At 41.8% G+C, this 26,680-nt stretch overlaps 1 protein-coding gene across 1 annotated transcript in view; it reads left to right on the top strand.

Annotated features, from left to right (window-relative positions):
• The first annotated feature begins 366 nt into the window (after positions 1-366).
• PCSK5 (proprotein convertase subtilisin/kexin type 5) overlaps positions 367-26,680 on the top strand; it is a 399,384-nt gene continuing 373,070 nt past the window's right edge. The window contains exon 1 of the mRNA XM_063080405.1: positions 367-558. Within this exon, the coding sequence (XP_062936475.1) occupies positions 367-558 (192 nt within the window). The remainder of the gene's footprint in view (positions 559-26,680) is intronic.

Genomic DNA, 26,680 nt, shown 5'->3' with positions numbered 1-26,680 from the left:
GGGGGCCCAGGGAGGAGCGGCAGCGAGTCCGGGAGCCGAGCCGGGCGAGACCCAACTGCGGAGGGCGCCCGCCCCGCTCAGCCGCCTCCTGCGCCGGAGCCGAGAAGCGCCCGCCGACCGACCCGCGGGCCGGAGAGCGGGGAGCACAGGTCCCCGCAGCCCCAGGGATGGTCTAGGAGCCGGCGCGGGGCTCGCTGCTCTGCTCCCTGCCGGGGCTCGCCGCCTCCTGCCGATCGCCCGGGGCTGCGAGCCGCGGCGGCCCGGGGGCTGCGCGCCGGGGCGGCCCAGGCCGGAGAAGTTAGTTGTGCGCGCCGCGTAGTGCGCGGAGCCAGCCAGAGAGCGAGGGAGCAGCCGGGCACCGGGACCATGGGCTGGAGGAGCCGCTGCTGCTGCCCGGGACGGCTGGACCTGCTGTGCGTGCTGGCGCTGCTCGGGGGCTGCCTGCTCCCCGTGTGCCGGACGCGCGTCTACACCAACCACTGGGCAGTCAAAATCTCCGGCGGCTTCCCGGAGGCCAACCGCATCGCCAGCAAGTACGGCTTCATCAACATCGGACAGGTAAGGAACCGTGGGCGGGAGGGGCCTTCGACCCTGCAGCTTCTGGGGGCTTCCCGTTCCCTCCGCGCCGCCCCCTCCCCCCTTCCAGATGTGCTCTTGCAGCTGTCGCCCTGGCTCTTGGGCGATGCTCTTTCGCGCGCGCACTCACACACACCAAAGTTGCCGGGTTCGTGTTTTGTTTACTTGTTTGCTTGTTTGTTTGTTTGTTTGTTTTACAAGCCACGCGGGACAGGTAGGGTATCTGGAAAACTCCGGGGTGCCCCGTGATGGATTTAGACCCGAACGGACCTTTTGACTTGGAGGGTCTCTTAGCCCGAGGAAAGTCTCAGCGGGTGGGCGAAGGGAGAGAGGGAAATGAGGTCTTTGGACAGATAGGGGGGGCGCGCGCTGCTAGTGCGGGGTGGGGGGCTGGGGCCTGGGGAGGGAAAGCCTTTCCTGCTGAGACCTGAATTTAACCGAGAAAGAAGTTTCCTCTTGGTGGAGAGAACCGCTGGGCGCTGGAGACGCTGGAGGCGCGGGGGGCTGGAGCTGGAGGGCAGGAGGAAGGAGGCGGGAGAAAAGAGGGGGCGGGACCCGATGTGAGCGCAGATTTGGGGGAGACCTCCCCGCTTCCTGGCCTTGCGTGACATCCACGGGGGGCTCCCGGAGGGGAGTTGAAGGGGAGGTAGGAAGCTCCCGAAACTGCTGCTCAGCTTCTGCTCCGGGAACGCAGGGCTCCCTCCCTCGGGGCGGAACGTGCTGGGCCCGGAGGCGGCGCCGTGGGGTGAGAGCTGCGCCGGCAGCAGGGGCTCGGGGTTTCTGTGGGGTGCCGGCCGCCGGCTGTCGGCAGAGCTGCCCTGCTGGAGGCAAATGCCAGTGAACTGAGGTGATGTTCTGGGGATGATTAGAAGCGCAACCAATTTGAAGGTACTCCGGTCTAAGTGGTCTTGGCTGCCCAGTTCTCTCCCTTCCCCCCCCCCCCCCGGCTCCCCCCTGCTCCGCCGTGCGAAATCGGGGGTGGAGAGGGCAGTGTGAGTCCCAGAAAGTGCCCCCCCGCAAGCTTCTCTGGGGCTGGCCCCGGACGAGGGTTTGGCCCGGCTCAGGGGTGGCTCAGAGTCCGCTGGGGTGGGAGGCGCAGGTGAGGGGGGCGCCCTTCCAGCAGGCGCGCTTTGGGAACTTCTCGGGGTGCACGCACCCTGCGTGCTCTGCCAGGGCGAAGGGAGAGGAAGGTGCCGGCTGGTGCCGCTGGAGCGCGAGAGCACAGACGGTTTGTGATGCCACTGTGCTCCACGTCCGGGGACGCGGGGACCCCTCGACTGCCTGGGGGACGCGGCACGGGGAGAGGAGGCGCAGCTGCTGCGGCCGCGTCTACAAGCAGCTGAGGGGCGTAGGACGGTTCAGAGGAGCAGGAGCGCGACGTCTTGCTCTTTGCCCGCCCGCACGGAGGACACATGCCAGAGAAGCCAGTCCTGAGAAGGACTAAGACCAGGGCAAGGGGCATGGTTTGTAAGCCTCCCCGTCCCCACCCGGGGCCGGAAGGAAGGGAAGCCAGCCGGGGGTTGTGTGGCCTAAGTGCCCATCATCTGTAGAAGAGTTCCATTCTAACAGCTTTTTAGGATACTACTGGCTTCTTCACTTTGGAGGAAAACAGAGTCCGTTCAAGTCTTTTGCATGAGCTTCAGGTTGGGCTTTGTGTATATAGCCGGTGGTGTGTCACGGGGAAGGCTGACACCGAGAGTGGTCGCCTTCATCTTTCCAAAGACGCATCTCTTAGGTTCAACTAACATCGAACATCGCCCATATGCCAGACATATTTGGAAGAATAAGTTCTTGAACCTGTTTCTCAATCTCAAAACCACCTTGTTTGGTGAATATTACTTCACACACAGCAGAAGAGAAAACCCAAACTCTTGAGAAGTTGACCCCCACTGAGTCACTTAGCCAGACAGTGGCAAAGCCATGATTCAAATCTAGGATTCTGTGGTCCAGGTCCCCCCAACCGTGGATCCGGCCTTTTAGGGAATCCTGACCCATGGGGGGAGGGGGGACGGAGGAGGAAGAAAGTAAAATTCCCATTTCCCTGAATTCTGATTTAGTGGCAAATATCCACTCTTGAAAGCAAATATCCACTCTTAATTCACAAATATTTAGTTTAAACAACCAGGACTGCTTGGTTCTAAGAAGCTTCCTCACTTGCAGGGGCAGAAACACCCGTATCTCTCTGAACCCATTGAATAGAACTTAGATATTTTAGAATCTGGTAATATCTAAGAAATTGGAGAGAAATCATCACCCAACTCACTTTTGCACAAGCCAATATTACAGTGTCCTGCAACCTCGTCTGCCAAGTACTATTTATTGCGGTTTTTACAACGCCAATGGGGAAATTTACTGCATGAAAGGTTACAGAGGACCCCTTGAACTGATGCCATAACCAGTGTAAAAAAGATCAGCTCGTCTACAGTGTAAAGCGTTTCCTCTGTAGATCAAAGGACCGTAAGCCTATGCTAAGTCTTTGGGGTGTTAAATTGAGTTTACACATGCAATATCATTACACTGTAAGAGCCAAATGTATTTCTTATTCATCCTTTACTGCTCTGACCTTTCAACACTTTAGACATCCCTTTGTTATTCTTCCTTTCCATCAGTAAATCAGCTGTGGTTCAGTTGAGGGCAGTAACTAATTTGGAAATGTCTCTGGAACGTTCTCCTGTTTTTACCCATTGGGGCTTGAGGTCTCATCTCACATGTTGCAAATTGGAACTAAAATCTGTTATTATTGCTGAAGTCATTTACTATCTTGGTAGTATTTTTGATATCTTCAGTATGACATTCCGGGTAAGGAAAGTACAGTGTACTTTCACCACAGCCAAGGTACAGTCTTGACCGTCTACTCAGAATATCAGTGTAATGTTTTGTGTAGCATCTTAGCATGTAAAAGTCACCAGAGGTAAAATTTCTTGCCCGGAAATTTCTTCAGAAAAGAATTAGTGTGCCTCTTCTGTTTGTGAGAGATAGGTTGTGCAGAGTAACACGGGAAGCAAGCAAAAAGGACATGCTTGACTTCTAGAAGGAAACAATAATGAGGATTTCTTGCCTTTGGTTATAGAGATAGCATTATATTTTGGTAGGTTTTCACAAAGTATCTATATTTTGTGAATGGTTATGCTTGAAATTCTGAAAGGACACCTAACCATAATTGTTGTTAGTAGTAGTTGTCATGCCAGCATATAGCGTAGTGTCAGCTGTAGAATACCCTGCCTTTCTTCCCTTACAAGCTCTGATTACAAGCCCTCGTAGTACACCTAGGGTGACCAGCACCTGCCAGGCTGGCTGAGGGCAGGTACGCCTGCCTCTTGGCTTGCTCAGGCAGGGAGGAAGTGGCCTGTGGGTTAGAGAATTGAAATGACATGAAGAAATAAGCCCTGACATATTGTTAATTGTGGACCTTTGTATGGACTGCATCTACAAAGAAGAGTTAATTTCTGGTTATTTGAATTCAGGGAGAATGTCCACTGTGAACAGATTACTTGCATGTGCAGTAGTTGTGTTTATTCTTATGCGAGTTGCTTACAATCCTTGATTCCAAGCCTGAGATTACCAATAGCAAAAAACCCCTCCTCAAACCAAGTAAATTATCCTGAACAAGACTGCAGAAGGATAAAACCAAATGCAAGCCATAGTGGGAAAATATTTTACCTGGAGACCCGATTGACAGCCTGTGGACTTGAAAACTCTGGAGAGGCCACTTGCGAGGCTGTGAAAACAGGAAAGTCACTGAAGTTAATGGAGCCCCTGTTCCTTCATCTGTAAAATGATAAATCTCTAGATAATAGAGTGAGTCAACTATGCATTGCTCAGCACATAGTTAGGCTTGCAGTGAAAAGTTTTTTGAATTTGAATCTAAGCAAAAGTTGAAATAAGTGAGATCTAAACTTTATTTAGATGTGGAAAAAGGAAGACATTTTTAAAATGGAAGATGCAAAATGTGATCAGGAAAATAAATTTTGGCGGCCAAGTTAGAAGAACTAAATCATAGCTTTGTAGACAGGGAAAATGATTTTCCATTTCAACTAATAATTTAAAATAGTTTTACAAGTTTTATGTTGGCATCCAGATGTTATGGCTGATTTCGTATGGCAGTACCCTCTTCCCTCATGGATCCTTACAGTAACCCAGTAAATACTATGAGACAAGCTTACTGGACATGGAAGAGAGGGTAGAGAAATATCTGAAGAATGATTATTTTATAAAGCATCTTACTTTGGTATAGTATGTTAAATCTTGTATGAATTTATATTTTGTTTAATTCCGAACGTAGTTTGTATGAGTAAAGTTTGAAGAAGCATTTTCCAAGTACATGGGTAGAGATATTTTAGCTGGAAGAATCTTCTTCAGAGATGTCCTTAAGGCCTCCCACTCTGCCGATTAATTTTGACCTGTGAGTAATATGATGGGATGCTTGAAATGTTGATAAACAGTAGGGGTGGGGGTGGGGTGGGAGCAAGTTCTGGGTGCTTATGGATGGCATTGGAAACAGGGAACATGGCTAGTCTGATGGGTTGTAGGGGAGTGGACTACCTCGCCTTGTAGATTCTTAGGCATTTTGTAGCAGAAGAATAAATTGATGCTGTAGTCCTAGGTTGACCCGTGTGTCTGACTTTGCACAGGGTAACTCTTCATGCCCAAGAATCTCAGCCCTGACTGCCGCTAGCCACTCATACATGCATGTTTTTCATGATGAGATAAATGGAAGGAGAGCAGAGGAAACTTTACTGGAAAAAGCAATTCAGAGTGCATGGCCTGATGATGGTGGGTCTGTTGCATTAACCTCATATGCAAGGAATGGCTTGTATGTGGCCACTGGGGATTTTGAGGGTCTATTTGAAATGAAAAACTGCATTTTTGTGAGCCCAAGGGCAGCTGAATTTGCCTTATCACTAGATTTCATGGGCTTTTATCCAGAGGTCTTAACCTTAAAGGTCAGCCAGAGAAGCAGGGTAGTATGCTGGGAAAGTGTCCAGCAATATCTAACTCTTTGGCTGAGAGAGGGAGTCCTGACCCAGAAATATCCCCTGGGCGGGGAGGGGTATTTTTGTTGTCTGTTTAAGTTATGTGAAGCAGTGCCTGGGTTTTCCCCAAGGCTGAAATATCTCCAGGCATCGCTGTGCTTTGGGACTTATTACTCAGTTCATTCAGGTTGGATTCAGTGACAAACAAGCCGACTTTGGTTTTCTGGCTGGTAAAAATGAATGCTTGTAGACATCATGCATGCTAGCAGATACATACATACATCTATACATGCATATATGTGTATATATCTGTTAATTTTTATTTTTATTTTATTTTTTATTTTTAATTAAACAGTTTTTTTCCAGTGGCTGGCCAGTACAGATAAAACACTGGACTTTGACGTATCAGCACCGCACGCTAACCAACTGAGCTAACTGGCCAGCCCTAATTTTTATTTTTATCAAAATAAAATTTGCACATAGTTTACAGAGAAATTACTTATGCAGTATTCTCACTAGTTTCAATGGATTCCATCTCTACATCTAAGAATACTAAGGAGGAATAATCGATGCCAATACACTCTTCAGTTTGTGTTAATCTTAGGAGGAAAATGAGACCAGAAAGTAAACAAGACTAGGAGTCAGGTTTGGGTGAAACTCCAGGGTATTTCCTTTTATTAACTAACCTGACCCCCAGTTCCTTGTTTTTCAAATCGGGGACCATAAAACCTGCTGCATTTACCTCACAGGGTTGCTGTGGAAATCAAGTGCCCTAATGATGAAGGTGAACATGAGGATATTTCAAAAAATTCATGGAAAGATTTGTGTTATCTTTTAATTCTATTTTTCCATGAACTTTTTGAAGTACCTTGCCTATAGCTAAAATAAGGCATAGGGAGCATTATAAAAACACCGTGGAGATGCAAAGGCTGCTCAAAGGAAAATAAGAGAATGCTGCGGTTAATGAGGGTTCCTATAGTGGAGCAATTTGTGATTTTCCAGATTCTTGTGATTGCGTCGGTATAACAGGGCTGAAAGGGAGAGGACTCAGTGTTGCACCTGATTCTCCCATAAGAGGGTAGTGATAACTATGGTTTTCTCCTAAGAACAATGGAGACAGATGTGTGGCTGGGATAACTAACAAGGAAATCAACCAGCTAAGGCTCCCCCTCTCCTGGGTGGACAGCCCTGCTGTATAAGGCATATGCAATATGGAGTTTGCAAGATTTTTTATTTAAAGAATCAAACTAGCCTTTTTTGACTCCGATGTGAGTATGAATGGAAGAGTAGTGGGAAATAAAACTGAAACGTAGATAGGCCCATGAGGAATGTAGATGAGACTTTTTAGGGTGCAAGTGTTCAAAACCCAACTCATTCTGCTTAAATAAAACTAAAAGACAAGCAGATAAGGAAACGGGGAATTTGTGGCCTTTATGTGCATTTCTGAAAACAGAAGCTGAACTTTTTTTGCAACCTAATCTTACCCCATCTGCACTTCTTCATGGCAAAGCCTATCCTGACCTAAACTAACATTAATTAGGACATTAATTAACTAACATTAATTAATTAATTTTTTTCATTGCAGAAATATTAGTGAGTTTGATTGTGAGGATGACATCCTTGATACAGTAGAGGTGTATATAACATGCGCCCTGCTGTACTTTTCGCATCTGAAGAATGCGAAACACATGTAGATCCAAGAGTTTCAAAAAGTGATTGTGGGACTGTCCAGTTGAAAAGCCAGAGGTAGTGCTCATGTTAGCTATTTCTCCATTTCCCTGTATTAGCTTCATTCTCAGACAGGCACTTTCCATAAAGCAGCAAAGCTCGTGTGATTCTTAGTACTTCTCTTACCCCATATTGAGATTAAGCCCTGAAAAAGACTCCAGTTGATCCTGATCGTTGAGTGGGGTCATATCCCCACATTTGGGGAAATCACTTTGTTTAGGGGGGTACAGTATTTGGGTCACATGTCCACACTGGAAGTGAGAGAGATGTTGACCTTTGATGGGCAGTCTACCAGTTGGGGAGGGACAGTTCCCCAGAGGAAAATGGGATGCTGTTACTAGAGTAAGTGAAAGCAGATGTGAGACAAGGAAAAACCCCACTACAGATCAGATTATGTAAGGCTTTAAATGCCTACGCCAGGGAGTTTCAACATTATTATGTAGGCTAAGAAATTATATTGAAGATCCTTGAGGAGAGACAACAACCTGTTAATTCAACAAACATAAGGTCTACCATGTACATATTTTTCAGTAAGACAAATAGTGATGGAGCTCTGGGCAGTGTAGAATGTGCTCCAGTCATGTCGGGGGGAGTTGCTGGTAGCCATGTGCACAGTGAACAGGAGGCAGAGAGGCTGTTGTGCTGATAAAGATTATTGGTCATGAAAACAGAAGCTGTGACAGTAGAAAGGTTTGGAACTTTTATTTTTTGGCAACTGACTGGTGCGGGGATCAGAAAGATTTGGAGCTTTTTGTGGATGTGCATTCAACGTGGCTTGGTAACTAAATAGAGGTGGGGGAAGAGGAGGGAAATTGTGACGATAACTGTAAAGTTTCTAGCCTTGGGGCCAGGAGAAAGGCAGACTCATTTGTAGAATTAGGACGGTCTGCAGGAGCATTTTTGAGAACAAAAAGGTTTAGCATTAGTTTTTTTTAATTTATTTTTTATTGTGTATATTTAATGTATACAACATGATGTTTTAATATACGCCTACATAGTGAAATTATTACTCCAGGTAAGCAAATTAACATATCTATCACCTTCCATAGTTCTCTTTTTTTTTGTGGTAAGAACACCTAACACCTAGTCTCTGGGCAAATTTCCAATAAACAATACAATATTATTAACTATAGCACTCCTGCTATGCATTAGATCTCTAGATTTGCTCATTCTATGTAACTGTAAGTTTGTACCCTTTGACCTAAATCTCCCCATTTCTTCCCCCTCCCGCCCTTGGTAACCCCCGTCCTCCTCTGTTTCTGTGCTCTCGACCCCCTCACCACCACCACCTGGAGATTCCACATATAATTGAGATGATCAGCATCAGTTTTGTTGGTAGATGAAGGGCACGCAGATAGAACTGTCCAGTAGATGGAAGATAATTTAGGTGGGGAAAGAAGTAAAGATCAGCACTCATCTACCTTCATATAAACCAAGCTTTGGATGTGCATAGGATTTTGTGCATAGGATTGCTACAAGAGGAAGCATGAAGAGGAATTTTGTGCATAGGATTACTACAAGAGGAATGTCTTCACATGGGGAGCAAGGGAGCAAGGGCGGAGAGGAAGGGGACAGGGAGGCCATGAAGGTGCAGAGCGAGCCACAGGAAGAAAGGGTGCTTGCTGCCTTTACAGGGTCGTAGTGAGAAGTGCAGGAGAGAGCGTCCAGCAGGACGCGGCAGGTTACAAGGTCTCCAGTGCTCTTAGCGCAATGCCTGATTGACTCGTGGAGCAGAAGTGGCCTTGTGGGGCAGCAGAGAAACGAGTGCACAAACTCCTCATTGCACACCTGCCTGTACCTTCCTACCTCCCCACATTTGCTCCCTTCCTCTCCTTCTTGGCAGTGTGGGAGTAGTCAGGATCATAGCTCGAGAACCAAAAGGGTTTGAATCCTAACACTGCTGTGTCCTGGTTGGGGACTCTAGGCAAGTGTCTTAAGCGCTGAGGGCCTCGCTTCTTCATGTGTGAAAAGAATGTAATAAGGGTATTTCCTTCATAGGATTGTTGTGAGGGAGGATTAATTAAAAGTACTTAGAATAGTACCTAGCACATACTGCTGTACTCAGTAAATGTCAGTTATTATATATCTTGTTTAAAAACATTTTTTTAACCTACGTTAAATCAGTTCGCCCCCATTTTTCACATTCCCTTTCAACTCTCAAATATGTCCAAGATTGGAAGAGAAATGATGTAGTCACCCAAATTGTATGTGTATGTGTGTGCATGTGTGTGTAAGAACACACCTACCCTTCCACTAGCTGGTGAGCTTCTCGAGAGCAGGGTGGTGCCTCATTTGTGTTGTATCCCCAGCACCTAGAGCACTGTGTGGCACAGGAGAAGCACGGTGGGCACTTGGGATGGCACAAAGGTCATAGGTTGAGAGGAGTAAGTCTAAAGAGGAGACTAAAGAGGAATGAAAGGTGAGTAGAGAGTCAGGAGTTCACGCTGGGGAGGAAAGGAAGTGAGCATGCGTGTAGAATGGCCTCGCTCTTATTAGTCACTTAAGAGGTGAAGGCCACCTGCAGAGAAGGGGTGGGGGACTGGGTGAAATTGATGTCCTGGTGCTTCAGAGTTTTGGAACATTTTTAGGAAATTCTGATAAAAATCAATGATTGATGACTATAAAAAGAATTGCCAAATAGCAATGAAGTTACTTGCTGCTTTTACTTAGTCATTGCTCAGTAAGTAGTGATTAAATGAATGAATGAAAAAATGAACCAGTCATTTAATGGTTCTGTGTTTCCTTATGCTTTTCTCACTAATGCTTATGAGCCCGAGATTAGAAAAGGACAAAGCAGGGAGTTAGAATTTACTAGGGAGAAAGAAAGCAAAAAGAGAGACTATGGGAAGATAGGGGATGAGTAGTTCTTGAATACAAGGGGTACCATTTTTGAAATTATTGACCACAGTGTCCAGGCAGTGAGGAAGATGGTGGGGTCTAAATAGGACTGGTGGACCAAAGGAATAGAGCGGCGTAGAGGCATTTAAGTTCAAAATAAAGCTAACAGTCAGTTTGATAAGGATGGTAGAAGCCAAAATTTTAAAGCCATCCTGGAGAGTATGTATTTTTTAAGCTACTAGTTCGAGCTGTTCTGCTTGATGATAAAGTCCAAGGTGTGGAAATGCAGGTGGGCTGACCAGGTAGAGAACAGGTGAAGTCTAGCAAGTTGGGAGGAGTCAAGAAATTGGGGCTGGGATATTGGAAGTGTTATCAGTGTGGATAAGATGAGGATTCCAAGTAACTTGTATTCATATATCCACTGGGCAGATAAATATGAAATTTGCCCCATATTTCAGTTCTCCTTGGATAAATGTAGGTGTTATCTCTGCTTTACACATCTATGTACTATTATTTGCTCTGCAAGTCCTTTAACAACTTAAGGGATAAAGACAGACACATGGGTGATTGTTTTTAACTCCCAAATGTGTCTTCCCATATTTAATTTAACAACTGAAGATTGCATGGAGTACTTAATATAGAGGGAAGAGAGTAAACAGAGATTGTAAAAACAGAAGTAATATCTAACAATGATTTTAAAATGGTCACATTTTAGTTTTACTTCCAGCTTAGGTTGTCACGTAGCCTACTTTCCACCTCTGTATTATAACAGATAATTATAACTGTAATTTATTTACATCATGTATTCTACCCTTTACATATATATTTTATATAGTATGATGAAGCTGTTTTCTGAACATATCTTTTATATATTCTTAGCCTAAACTTTATTGCCTCATAGAAATATAGATATATTTTAAAATATGGCTTTAAAAATTATTTATAGATTGCTCACCATATAATACATATATTTTTCAATTGCTCTATGTAATATTAGATTAACCTTGTTTGCATTTACATGTTAATCTGATTGTTAACTAGGGTTAGCAACACAAGGGCATTAAGTTTTTATTTTGATCTGTGCATTATCTAAGAGGTTAATTCTATCCTGGGAAAATTACATTTTGGACACTGTGCCAGCATTGAAACTAGTTAAGATTTATTAAAAACAATTCTTTCCTTGATGCCTTTCCCAGTATGACAAACTCACATACATATTTATATGTGTGTGTGTGTATGTATATATGTATATATGTGTATATATATATGTGTGTGTGTATATATATGTATATGTGTGTGTGTGTGTGTATGTACTTAAGGTCTGGTATTTTTCTGTACTGAGAAGCTCTTACAGCTGTAAAAATATACTATATATTGAACTTCCCAGGCTTTTGTACCTTGTTTTCTTTAGTTGAAATTTCTCAACCAAAATAAAACTGAGTAGTGCTCACTAGTCTGAGTGCAGTGCAGGGAGAGGAGATAATCCCAGGGCCTTTAAATTTGTAAGTGAATATTTGTAACTATAAGTTTAGAAGGATAATGCTTACTCATTCTGTGCCTATTCTAGTTGCATTTAAATAATATGAGGATACTGCAAAAAGTTCATGGAAAAATAGAATTAAAAGATAATACAAATCTTTCTATGGACTTTTTGAAGTACCCATGTGTGTGGGGGGGGGGGGTGGAGAGGGCATTCATCAGTTTCAAAGTTTCTCAGGAGAAAACTAAATTGTATGCCATTTAGGATTTATTACAGGCTAGCTTCCAGCAAGACTGTTTTTCTTTATCTTTTTTTAAACTCTGGGGCATCTTTCTATTTGGTTAGGCCTGATGAACCGATTGACCAAATGCTGTATTCTTTGACTCATCACAGGATGGTCTTATTGCTTCTGGGCTGGTTGAATGATACAAAGACCCGGTGAAGGAATCTCAAGGCTGAAAACAGATGACTTGAGTCGCTCTTCTAGGTCCTGCCCTTCCACTAATTTGTCACATACTTATGAGCTGGTCACAAGTTTTTTTCTCATAAGGCATTAGTTATATTCATTGTTTTATTTGAAAAAATAGTTATTGGGCTGGCTGGTTAGCTCTGTTGGTTAGATCATGGTGCTGATAATACTGAGGTCCAGGGTTTGATCCCTGTACTGGCCAGCTGCCAAAAAAACAAAAACAAAAACAAAAAAAACTGAAGGGAACTATCAAGAAAGTGAAAAGACAATCTACAGAATGGGAGAATATATTTTCAAATTATATCTGATGGAGGACTTGTATCCAAAATATATAAGAACTCTTATACTCAATAATAAAAAGACCAATTGCCCAATTAAAAATGGGCACAAAGAATCTGAACACACATTTTTCCAAAGAAGATATACAAAAGGCCAATAAGCACATCAGTCATCAAGGAAATAGTAAATCAAAACCTCAGTGAGATACTAGTTTATACTCACTAGGATGGCTATAAAAAAAAAGACAGATAACCACAAGTGTTGGCCAGGATGTGGAGAAATTAGAATCCTCATATACTGCTGATGTGAATATGAAGTGGTGTGACCACTTTGGAAGATAGCCTGGCAATTCCTTGAAAGGTTAAACGTAGAGTTACCATATGATCCAGCAATTCCACTCCTAAGTGTATACCCAAGAGAAATAAAAACATTTGTCTACATAAAAACTTGTAGGCAAATGTTCATGGAAGCATTATTCATAATAGCCAAAAAGTGGAAACAACCCAAATATCAGCTGATGAATGGATCAACAAAATGTGGTATATCCATATAACAGACTATTAATCTGCAGTGAAAATGAATGAAGTTCTCATACCTGCTACAATGTGGATGAACCTTGAAAATACAATGCTAAGTGAAAGGAGCCAGTCACAAAAGACCACATATTGTATCATTCTGTTTATATGAAATGCCAGAATAGGCAAATATGTAGAGACAGTAAGTAGGTTAGCAGTTGCCTAGGGCTGGAAGGGCTGGTGGGGAGAGGGGAGTGACTGGTAATAGTTATGGGATTTCTTTGGGGGGTGATGAAAATATTCAAAAATTGGTTGTGGTGACTTTTGCACAACTCTGAAAACACTAAAACCCATACTTTAAAATGGGTAAATTGTATAATATATGATTTATATCTCAATAAACCTGTTAAAAATAGTTATTGAATACCTATTGTTTATCAGCTATTCTAATAGGTGCAATATTACTTCATGTGTCTTTCATAAAGTGTCACTCACATGGAGCTTATATGAGGGTATTTCAAAAAATTTGTGAAAAAATGGAATTAAAAGATAATACGAACCCTTCATGAACTTTTTGAAGACCCTTCATATTACAGTGTGAGAAGACAAGCCATAAGCCAGTAATGAAATGAATAAAATAATTTCAATAATTCATACCAATGATAGATACCAATTTCATAATTGATAAGTGCTGCTAGAAAGCAAAATATGTTAGTTGAGTAAAGAGTGTTTGGGTGTTGGAGAATTCCATTAGATAGGCTGGTTGGGGGCGCTCATAGGAAAGGAAACATTTGAGCAGAGACCTGAATGTTAAGGAGCCAACCACACAGGGGTCCAGGGTGGGATGAGGTCCATGCAGAGGAGACTGCCAGTGAGTGTCAAGGCCTCAGAGGAAGAGAAGGTGGCTGGTGTAAATGGCGTCTAGTTACAAGGAAGCAGTCAAGCTTGAGGCTGGATAGGATGATCTTAAAGCTTAATTCTGGTGATGCCATTTCCTTGTTCAGAAGCCACCAGCAGCTGCCATTTGCCTAGTGCATTAAAACAGATTCCTTCTCTGGGCTTTTAAAGGTCTCTAGCTACTAGTCCTGAAATACTTTTTCCATTGGCTCTCCTATTCTGTCTTAATAAAGCAAAACTAGACTTCCTGTTGTTCCCCAGATATTATGGTCAATGCTTTTCCTGTTTCTGTGCCAGACTTTCTACCTGGAATTTTCACCTGACCCATTGCTCTTCTGGAAATTCTGTCCCTTCTTGAAGGCACATCTTCAATGTCACCTGTTTACCTATACCTTGCTCTGGAGGTCTAGGTAAAATATAGGTATAGGTGAAATTGCTCTGATTTTTCAGTTCTTTGACTCCCGTAGAATTTTGCCGAAAATTCTCTTAGGGAATTTAGTACAATTAAGTTTTTCTTTATTTTTTCCTTCTTATGGGGATTTAATTATTATTCTGTAGTATGTAGCAAGGTTGTCTCACTCTATATAAGTGATCATTAAATACTGGCTAAATCCTAAAGTATGTTACAGACAGGCAGTGTACATAAAATTCAAAATAAATCTGAACACTAGAGAAAAATGACAAAAAAATTCTACTACCCAGTCAATAAAAAAGGCTAACAGTGTGCAGTATATTCTCTAAAGGGTATGGTAAAAAGCAGTGATCTAGTATTGATGAGTCATTTGTGTGTGGATCCTAAAGTCCAGGCTTCCTGGGAAATAGCCTAACCCTTATCTTTTAGTGTTTCAGACCTTGGCATCATTAGCAGGGTCATTCTTTCTGACTTTGACTTCTGTGAGCATTCTTGGTGTGAGAGTCAGCGAACACAGTGTGACAGCATCCACTCTGAGAGCCAAGTCCCAGATCATCCAAAGACTGGGATTGCTTCTCCACGGATCCCAGTGAAACCCGAGGACCCTACTGGCTGTAATAATCTCCCTGGGGGTGGCAGCAGAAGTCTTGTGTCTGTTGCAGCATAGACACCTCCTCCTCCACCCAATGAAGGAACCGGTCGGTAGTGCGAAGTGGCTTCAGGCCACGGGCATATTTTACTGCTTGTGTGGAAACAGTGCGAGTAGCAAAAATAAGCAGGTTTGGTAGCCTTGAAGGGTCCTAAAGCACAGTATGAAGTAGGTAGGAGAATCTTGTGATGGAGAGAGAGCCTACCTGGATTGGCCATTTTGAAAGGCCACAACACTAAAGTTAAATCTGCCTGGGAAGAGGGATAGCAGACTCCAGGACAAACAGACATAAATTAAGCCCTGCAGCTTAGTCCTTAAGGAGCGGCTTCAGAAATATCCTTGGAGATGAGAAACAAACTCGGGACAAATAGAACAAATATTCATTGAGAGTTAACTCCCTTTAATGATAAAAGGAACGTTCCCTTGGTTGGGTGACATGGCCAGCAGCCAATCTCTCAACCTCTTCATGTTTATCAGATCCAAGCCTCAAATGACCGGGCCTTCAGGCTTGGAATAGAGGGAAAGGGGAGTTGGGTCTTCTGGGTCAGATGGAAGAGAGATGGGAAAGCTGAGTTTTCCCATGGGATGTATAGTCGGAGAGTAGAACTGTTCCCTCCTCTCAGTTGTGGTGGTTCTGCTGTAGCTAAGCCCTTTGTCACCTCTCATTTGGACTATTGCACAAGTCCTACCCTGTCTCTAGTGTCAAGTCCTTTGCTCTGGTTAAAAAAACTTTATTTCTTCTTCCTCTTCCTCCTCTTTCTCTTCCTTTTATTCCTCTTTGCCCCCTCCCTCTTCAGTGTTCTAAACATTGTTCAACCCAACCATTTTGCCATTCTCTGCACATGAACTGCCTTCTCCTACTTTTCTGTCTCTGCTCATGTCATTTTCGCTGCCTGGATATCCTCATGTCCAGATCTCATTCATTCTGCAAAGCCCTTCTCAAATTTCACTTCCTCAAATGAAACTGCCTGTGGCTAAAACCTCCTTTGTTTAAACGCTCATAGAAACCTGCATGCTTCTTTTTATTGGCATTCGACATTTCATGTTGCTTGCAATTTATATATTTATATGTGGATAGCTAGAGATTATCTATCTGTCTATCTATCATCTTGTTTTACCTCCTCTGCTGGACAGTAATCCCCTCAAAGACAAGATTTCTGTCTAGTTCATCTTTCTATCCCAGATGGCACCTAGGAGAGTGCACTGCAGTTAAAATGCCTTCAGAAACATTCTGAAATGGATAAGTGGCCATGAGTAAAAAGAGGCAGGGAGTAAATAGAGACCGCAGCAGTCATTAGTATGGTCCACTGAATATTTCTGATTCTCCTCCTGGCCATGAGAAAACGTTGAATTTGCCTATATGTGGTGTTCAGTGTGGCCAGGTGACTTGGGTTGGCCAGTAAAATGTAAGCAGAAGTGGCACGTGTGTCCCTTCATTAACAGTCCGTGCATGATTTGTGGTGGTCTGTGTCTGCCTGGATGATTGGCAGAGCTCCCGATGGTGGGCGCTTCTTTCGTCCGGGTCCTTGGGGGATAGAGTGAGCAGCACTTCCAGCCCATGGACAATGGCTAATGCAAGCTAGAAACAAGCCTTTGTTGTTTTAAGTCACTGAGATTTGTGAGGTCCTATGTTATCACAGTGGAACCTTGCCCATCCTGACTAATACGAAAGTCCAGTCTCAACAGTGTTCTCGTTAGCCTTGCACACAGAATAGACTAAGGTTTGTGATGGAAGGAGGAAAAAGGATTATGTGTTACTCTGGATAAGAGCCCTTTGACTTCAAGGAAGACCGCAGTGATCTCTAGTATATACATTTTGCGCTTTATTCAATTGGTAATTATGTATACACACAAATAAAAATCACAAGCTGGATATTAGGTATTTTCAAATGTGTGTATGTGATGCTGTCATTTAGAGGAGGTTTTTGTTTCCTGACAGAAACCCTGAAGATTCTAGAGCTTAACTGCCCTCAGAGTTGCTCCTCTGTCCTCTTGTTACGTATCAACCTTGCCAGTCTTTGCATGAGACTTGTTCTGAGTTTAGATAGAAACTCTTTATAAGCCTCTTTAGAGAATTCAGGGTTTTGGGGGTTTTTTTCCTTCCTTTTCCTAGGAAGACAGAAACTTAGTGTGTTGCAGGTTGTGTTTTATTTTTTCCCATCAGATGAAAATAACACGTTAATTTTGTACTTCAAAATATTGTTTAATAGAGAACTCTTTCTGCTTGCCAAAAGCACTTGCTAGTGCCTTCTTTGAGGGCCATATTGTGCTTTCAGAATTTGGACACCAACTGCTGCAGAATCCACTTAAATTTGCCGCCCCATTGCAATGGACATTATGCTTTAGTTAGAGAACTGGCTTCACAAACGTGGGTATCTGTGCACTCGCTGATTTATGTGATGTGGACACAGTGGGGAACATCTGAGATTTAAAATGTGATGGCCTGAATTTCCAACTGTTGAAATGAATCCAAAGCAGCAGATTTTTCTTTGGCAAGACAGAAGTGAAGCAACATGCAGTGAATTGGTTTGCTGATTTTCGATCTTTTAAAAATTGGAGTAACTTAAAATGGGGACAGTAAATGCTGCATAATGTGAAAAATATTCTAAAGGTCACGTGGTTCTGCAGTCTTAGGCAAGTTAAGCACCATGAAACTAAAAGTATTTTGAATAAATTTGATACGCTGCATATGAACATGTGGATTTTTTTTTTTTTGCTAAAATGTTCTATTATCCAAGTAGTCAAAATTTTATTTTGTTCAACCTAATTCTGAAAAGGCAAACTTAACCCAGAAAGCCTTTCTCCTCCTTCCCAGTCTCTCAGTGATGGAAACCATCTCTGACAGTTATTCATTTCTTTCTCTTGTGAGTTTTCCCTTTGCCATCATTCTGTCCTTCAATATTCATTGCAAATATTTTAAAACACCCATACTATGCTGAGCATTGTACTAAGCCCTGGAGATGTAGCAGTGCACAAAAATCCCCATCTTTTTGGACTTATATACTCGTAGGAGGAGTGTATCAACTTGCTTCAAAGTTAATTGCCTTGAACTCAGTGGCTTAACACAACAGTCGTGAGTTGACAGGTGAGTTCTTCAGTCAACTGATGGGTCATCTGGGGCCTGGCTGGTCTAGGATGGCTTCACTCCCGTGCCTGGTGCTTGGTGCTGGCTGCTGGCTTGGATCATGGAGAGTGGGTGTGGTACCTAGTCCTGTCATCCAGCGGCTAGCCTGGGCTTCTTCCCATAGTGACAAACAGGTATCCAGCAGCTAGAGAGAGGAAGGCTCAATGTGCAAGTCCATTTCAGATTTCTGCTGTGTCCTGTTTGCTAACATCCTATAGGTCAAAACAAGTCACATGGCCAAGCCCACCATCCAGAGGTGGAGATATTATTTCATCTCTTGATAGGAGTAGATACAAAGAATTTGTGGCCATATTTTGCAATCTATCACAGGGAGAATGCTAATAAACAACTGAATAATTAACAAAAAGTATGTCAGATGGTGGTAAGTGTTATAGACAGAAACAGGGAAGGGGGACAAAAAGCGGGGGGGGGGGGGGAAATTCCGGGCAGGGAAGAGGGGGACAGGTGATGTCTAGAAAATTTTTTTCAGTTGTAAACATGATGACTAAAGAAGTCTGCACACAAAAGGTGTGCAAAGATCTGAAAAAGGTGAAGGAAAGAAATGAGCCTTACCAACACCTGGAGAAAGCACATTTGAGCAGAGCAGACAGCAGGTGCACAGACCCTGGACGGAAGAGAAGCTGGTGTGTCGGAGGAGTAACAAGATGACCAGTGATGCTGAGTGAGCAAGACTGCGGTGGAAGATGGGTTAGAGAGGTAATGGGCGTAGGATGGAGAGCTGGGGCAGATCTGCAGGTTGGTGCTCTTCACATCTTAATGTGCATTTAAGTTACCTGGCAATCTTGTTAAAATGCAGATTCTGATTTATTAGTCTGGGATGGGGCCAAAGATTCAGCATTTCTAACAAGCACTTAGGTGCTACCACTGTGGCTGCTGCTGCTGGTCCTGGGACCACACTTGGACGAGTGAGCCTGTAGGTCTTTGCAGGCCATGCGGAGTTAGGTCTTTAGATTTTCTCTGAGCAAGGAGGGAGGCCATTAGATAGCATTGATCACAGATGTGACCGGTTCTCTAGTACATGGTAAGAGAAGGTCATTGTTTAGAATGTCAAAATACTCACCTATAATATAAGGTGATGGTGATACCATGCAGTGTAATGTCTGAATTTGGCTTGCCATAGCTTTATTCATCCTAACGTCCTTTCTTCTACAGAGAGATTTTCCTCTACTTTTCTGATGAATGACCGAGACACCTAGCTTTGGACACCTCCCCACCCCACTCTCATACCAGATCTGTGCTAGAATGAGCCTGCTCTGTCTCCTTGCAGTCACCCAAATCCTGATTGTTGGAGCTCTTCTTACTTAGCTTTTTCTTTCCCTGACCCTCAACTTCCTTAACTCACGTGGCTGCCGGTCCTAGCTACATATTTTAAACACTTGGGAGCCTTTAAAGACAACTGCAGAGGGTCTGATTAATTGGGCTTGGGTGGGGTCTTAGGTAAGAAGATACTTCTAAAAGTTAGTAGAAAAATAGAATTAGAGGATAATACAGGTCTTTCCTTGAACTTTTTGAAGCACCCTCATATGCAGCTGGCGTTGAGAACAAGCACTGAGCCAGTTAGTTCTTCCTCGGCACCTGATATTCTGGGCTGTTCCCACAGCACTCAGAGCTGCTTTTTCTGGAAGGAATCCACTCACTCTCCCTCTTCTCTGGTCTCAGCCTTCTCTCTCTTTATTACCATCAAAACAAATGAATCAATAGGTCATTTTCAATCCTATTGCATCTTGATGGCCAGATTTTGCTTAATTACAATCCATTTGCATTTGAGGTAGGGGATGACCCTTGCATAGCTCCAAATACATGAGTATCTAAGTATTTGTTGATACTTAGTGTCACATATTTGTGCTTTTTATTGATGCCCTGTTCACATACCAAATTTCTAAGAAAACTTCAGGGTCTCGAACCCAGGGGATAGGATGCTGGGATCATGGGCTGGAAAATCATTTGGCTCCTGGTTGTTTATTTATGAGATATCTCCCAGTGAGCTTATAGATACAGTTTCATGTCCTAACTGGATTGAAATACATTGTTTATTTGAAAACTTTCATCTCATTACCACATCTCACTGTCTATAGTACACTAGGAATTAATACATTGTGCATTCTGAACTTTCTGATGAATAGCATAGTTGTATTTTGGTGTTACATGTAAACATTTAAATAAATAAGCTACATATTTTGGCATTTCTTTACTTTGTAATACACTGGGAGCATCAAAATATGGAAGTGGCCTGGAGTCTGTCTCAACCTCTGAAAGGTCCTTATATATATATATATATATATAGGCCTTATTTGAGAATCCTGTTTGTTCTCAGATGAGTTTTAGTTCTCTAATCAGAGTAGGAAATGAAGAAAAAAAGAAAGGTAGTGCAAAATATTATCTGCAAATTGTGTTACAAATTTGCTGTATCATCATGTACCTGGAATAATTTGTCTGTGCATCATTAACTTGCAACAAACTTAAAGTAATCATTAACTCAACTAGATGGATTTACTTAAGTGTTATCATAAAGGGCTCTAAGATGTCAGAGTATGACGAAGTTCCATAAACTTTATTGCTTGAATCTTGCTGGGTCCAGCATTCCATTGAGGCACTGCCTTTTGCCCCCACATCGCCACATCAAATTTGGTGATTACTTACCTATGGAAAGAAAGTGTGTGTGTGTGTGTGTGTGTGTGTGTGTGTGTGTTAATTAATGGTAGTTTACTTTATCTTGAAAGTAATGCCCCTTCCAACAGTCCATGACTTTGAAGACCCCTAATATCAATCTCCTAAAATATAAATGCCCCATAGATAGTTAGACTCATTGGGTTTTAAAGTTAGGAGCAACAATGTCACCTAGCTCTCTCATCATAAAAATGAAGAAACTGAGACACAAAGAGATATGGATAGAGCATTGAACTAGTTTTTAGCAGACCTGAGTTCTTCGAGCTCTGATTATGAAAGCACCTCCTGAGAGTTCTGCCTTGTTAGGAACGTCGAGTAGCATCTTTCCCTAGTTCTAAGAAAATCTGACTCTTACACCCCTTCCATTAAACTGCCTTGATAATAAATGACATTTTTTCCTGACTTTAATACAGCAAAAGGTCTGAGGAATAGTTTACAATTCTACCATGGTAACTGTTTAGTAATAAGGTAAATGATTGATTGAATGGCTAAAGCATAGCCATCTTGGTCAGTCCCTTGGAAACAGAGAGCTCTTCTCTGGGGAAAGTCAGAAGACTCATTTTGGGGGAGGTCGGCATAGTAATCACTTTTGCAGGTAGGAATATGACTGTGTTATAATGGGGGTGCCTTTCACCATGACTGCAGTGCTCAGGGCCAACAAGCTAAATTTGGCTTTACTCAGCTGATCCTGACCATATTATGTAGTTTGTGAAAGTGCATGATGAGGGTTAAGTTGCTGCATCCATCACACTGAGCAGCGTTCAGTTCTGTTTATAGATCTGTGGAAGCTATACCGTAACTAAAATAATAGAATAGAGACATATCAGCCTATCTATTGCAGTCACTGTAAGAATTCAAATTAACATGATACGTTTGAAATGGGAGTAAGTGCTTGTGGCTGCCTGAACCATTCTGCACTCTGGGTCTTTATCACTTTAGTTTATTGGGGCTTTAAACCTATTTCACAACTTAGCTGCAGAATGTTGGCATGTGAGAAGTAATAGGGAGGAAAACTTGCAGAGTCCTGTTCTTTCACTAAATTACCTGCATCTATTTGAGCAATGCAAATGTACCAATTAGGCAATATCCTGTATTTGGAATATGAAAATAATTCATGGATTAATTTTCAGTCCTGTAGAAGCCTCCGATAGAAGCTTGATATATATTAAATGCACGTCCTTTTTCTTCATTTATTCAGATATTAGATATTTGTCCAGATAAGTATATGTCTTCAGTTATTGCAAAAATCTGTAAACATTGCAATGATTCTTTTGGTGAAACACTGTATTGGGTTTATCTTTTACGTCAATAGTTAAGTACTTAGGAATGATAGATGAGACATACTTAAAACTCAATCTGTTGTGCCAAGTACATTTCTTAAATATCACTTTTAACTTTCTATTTTATGGATACAAACGTTTACTTGATAGGCATAATGGTTATTTAAGCTCTCTTTTTGGGTTTATTTAAGACCAAGAAAGCTGCTGAGATGAAGGTCGATGGAGTTTTTATGTTAAGAAGAAAATTTAAAAGCTTGGCACTATAGCCAGGCTCAGGAATTGTTCAGATAAAGATATTAATCCTAAGTTAGACAGGTTGGAGTTGAAACTTCAACAAAAATTGAAAATATGATTCCAAGCACAAACTATGATATTCTTGAGGCTATTTAGGTTTGGTATAGAATAGCGAAAATAGCACTGACCTTGGTGTCAGAAAAATCTCGATTCTATCACTTGTTACCAGTGGACACATGGGTAAATCACTGAATTTAGTTGGGCCTCAGTTTTAGTATTTGTAAAGTGGAGATAATAATCCTTTACTTATTTCACAGTATTTATTTACTCATTTAATTATTCTATAAATGTTTATTGGGCAACCACCATGTACCAGGTGCTGTGATAGGTGAAGGCAATGTAGCAGTACAGTCAGCCCTCTGTATCCACAGGATCCATATCCACAGATTGAACCAATGGATGGAACGTATTAAAAAAAACTAAAAAAAAATTAACAGCACAACAATAAAAAGTAACACAAAAAACTATATAGTATAACAACTATGAACAGAGCATTTACATTTTATTAGGTATTATAAGTAACCTAGAGATGATTTAAAGTACTGTATATGGGAGGATGTGGATAGGTTATATGCAAATACTACACTTATATATTTTATAAAGGACTTGAGCATCCCACATTTTGGTATCTGTGGAGGGTCCTGGACCTAATACTGTATTTGAAAAGTTAGTAAGGAAATAAACAGCTTGACAAGATAGAGTAACTGGGAAAGGCCACTTAACAGGGAGGTCAAAGAAGACTTTGACTTCTGAGGAAGTGATATTTGAGCTAAGATACAAAAAACAAGAAAGAATTATGAAATAGGAGATTGAAAAATGAGAGATTTCCAGGCAGATGGGACAGCATGTGCAAAGGTCCAGAGGCTGGGAAGGAGGCCAGTGGGGTTGGAGTGTAGGGAGTGAGAGGAGGGGGAAGTGTTACGAGATGATATTAGAAAGGTAAGTGGTAGCTGGGAGCCAGATCTGATAGCTCCTCATGGGCCAAATAAAGGCATTTTTGATCTTATTACAAAAGTAACAGGAAGTAATCAACAAGTTTTACAAAGGGGTATGGATGATAATATCTTATATAAAACCATGTATGGGAAAGCACTTTAAAGATGGGAAAAGCATGTAAATATAAGCAAATAATGTTGCTGTTACATAGGATAAGATATTAAGATAAAACATGTAATCTGATGAGTTATTTATGTGGTTTACAAGGTTGTAAAATTTTTAAAGTAGGCAAACACAAGTGGTGCTAAAATGCACAGATAATCTAAAACACTTCACATTATTTTTATGTATTTTGGGAGCAAGTGTGTGTGGAGGTGAGGGACAACACATCTATCTACCTTGGCAATATTTACTTATACTGATGTTCAAATTTCGTGGCTTTGAGCATGCATCTACTGAAGAATCATGTGTCAATTGAGAACTAGAATCAGATTAAATACATACCCCCTGCTGATTCAAGGCGTGGGTCATCCATTTGTTCAGAACTGAGAATTTATAGTCCATGGATATCGGGCAGATTAAAGCAAGACTCCAAGAGGAGACATTGATAATTTAATGCAAATAAAGCCTTGTTTTATAAATTCAGCATATCATGATATTTGGGACTCCTTTGTTCATCTTGCCTGTGCTTGATGAACTTTCATTGACCTTAGTAAAAATAACATTTTTCTACTAAGACATCTGTTGTAATATCAAAACATTTTACTTGAAAAGAGGAAGGAAAGCATGTTCTGATCTTTATGGTTTGAGATATTTATTGAAAATTTAGAAATCATTATTGGTCCTTCTATATGGGAAGTAGAAGTTAAGGAGACATAGTCCGCCTAACGTAGAATATGGCAGGACCTAACAGTTATGGGAAGACAAATGTAATTTTTAATAGTTACAATTATTAGTATGCATATCACCTGTGAGTTTTTAGTTCTGAAGCTTTACTCACTTTGTTAGGAAGTGAACCAAGTTTTCATCAAGAGAGACTGTGGTAGGTAATTAAATTCTCTTAATATGTTGAACATTATTAACATTTGTAATTATCTCCTAGAGTTGGGTGTGGATAAAACTTTTCTTGATATCCAATTTTGTTTTAGACATAGATTGGCCTCATGGCATTATAACAGGGTAAAAACTAGATCGCATGGGCATGTGTGAGGGTGCGTTTGTACTTCACCTTGAGGGCACGGGTCAGGAGAGACGGTAATGTGCTTGCATCCATTTCTGAAGGCTGCTTCCTCGGTCACTCATAGTGGCCACTTCCTCACCTCTGGAACCGAGTTGGCTGAGCAGGGTGATGACTGGTCCTGATCAGGCCAGGGTGAGACTCATGAATTTCATTTCTGCTAAGCTCGTAAGTGATACCTTTGCTGCTGGTCCTATGCTTCTGGTTTCAGGGCCACACTTCAAGTATCACTCATTTGTAGATTTTTACTTACTTTCCAGACACTGATATTAGGTGTATAGCTAACAGCACTTAGGAGACTCTGAACCGTTTAAGCCTTCTCATCTTTGTTTCAAAATTACCAGCCATTTTTTTTATAGTTTACAATAGTTCCAAATAACTCCATCATGCAGCACAATCACTTGTATTTTGTAAAATTCTGTAAGTTTTGATGGTGCATATAGTTGTGTAACCACAATAAAGATATAGAAAAATTCCGTTGCCTCAAAAAATTCCCTAGTGCTGTTTGCAGTCAGCCTCTTGCCCCACCCCCGATTGCTGGCAACTGCTAATCCGTTTTCTGGTCTGTCTTTCCTTTTCCAAAATGTTATATAAATGGAATAATACAGTAGGCAGCCCTTTGATTCTGGCTTCTTTCCCTTGTTACATGCGTTTGAGATCCATCTGTGATTAATCAATCAATAGTTTGTTCCTTTTTATTGAGGAATAGTACTGCATTGTATGGATGTATCAGTATGTTTTATCTATTCACTGGTTATAAGGCATTGGGTTGTTCCCAGCTTTTGGTGATTATGACTAAAGCCACTATAACATTCATGTATGAATTTCTGAGTGAACATAGCTTTTTATTTTTCTCTGGGAAAATACTTAGAAATATGATTTTGGGGTCTTGTAATAAGTGAATATTTAATTTTATAAGAAACCGCCAAACAGTTCTCAAGTATTCCCAATAGTGCGTGAGTGTTCCACTTACCCCACATCCTCACCACCATTTGGTATCATTGGGTATTGCCATTGTTTTTCTTTTCTTTTTATCTATTGTAATAAGTGTGTGTCTGTGACATCTTTAATTGGTACAGTGGGCTGATAGCTGCTCACAGTGGCTGAGCCTTAGGAGCTATAAAAATAGGATCCAACCTCACATCTGCCTGGATTGCAGAACTTCACATCTGACTAGAAACCTCACCCACCTTCCCTCTACCATTATCGGCAGATGCTGCTGCTGCTGTTCTCCTGCTCTGGGCCCAGTTTTGCAGTCACAAATGCCCAGTTTTGCAGTCCTGCAAATGCTACTTTGGAATCCCAGGAAGGACCAAGATGAGGCAGATGAACACAGCATCTCTGAACAGCCATTAGCAAAGATGGGGGGAGCTTCTCTTCTTCCCAATAGCTTTTTAAACAAGACTATGAGCGATCCTAAGCTTTAAGATGAGGCTTTCAGCACATGGTGTCATTTTGTGTGTGTGTGTGTGTGTGTGTGTGTGTGTGTGTGTGTGGCTGTCCAGTACAGGAATCCGAACTCTTGACCTTGGTGCTATAACACCCTGCTCTGACCAGCTGCACTGACCGGCCAGCCCCTATCACGTGTTTTTAATGTTCACAGCCTCTATACTCTGAACCTTCCCCTTTCAGAATAAAACGGGTTATTTAAAATGCTATAGAGCTCAAAATAGCCTCTGTTCACAAGTATGATAAAATATTGAAAATTCTAAATCAATCTAGTCATACTAAACACTTTTCTAATTTTTTTTTTTCTGGTGGGGAGGAGAGGAGGGCTTTAGAAATAATTGAAGGAGGGAACAGAAGAACAAAGTACCAGTTACATTAAATCTAAAGTCAAATTAATTAGAGATTTTCTCAAACATTTTAATTAAGTAGGTAGGAATATTTGAATGGAGATCTCAGAATTCAGGGTAAATGATTCTATTTCTGTAAAATGAGATGGATGGACTAGAACAGAGGTTGTCCACCTTGGCTGCACATTGGAATCACCTAGAAAGCTTTTTAAAAGAAAATACTGAGGCCCTGGCCTTAATTCAAACCCTTAAATAAGAATCTCTGGGGCAGGGTTGGGGAGAGGCTTGGCATTAGTGGTTTGTTTTAAGTCCCTGTATAATTCTACTGTGTAACCAGGGTTAAAAATCACTGGACCTTAAGAGAAACTGTACCATTCCAGGGGCTAATCTATCAATGTTTCCACCTATCAACATATATACTATTTTCTGTTTGTTTCCATATATGTGGAAATGCTTCCAGTTGCTCAGATGATCAGTAATGAGAAGAGTACAGACCTAAATGAAGGACA

This window comes from Cynocephalus volans, chromosome 16, assembly GCF_027409185.1.
Source record: "Cynocephalus volans isolate mCynVol1 chromosome 16, mCynVol1.pri, whole genome shotgun sequence".
Taxonomy (NCBI): Eukaryota; Metazoa; Chordata; class Mammalia; order Dermoptera; family Cynocephalidae; genus Cynocephalus; species Cynocephalus volans.
This window is presented reverse-complemented; position numbering and strand designations above follow the sequence as displayed.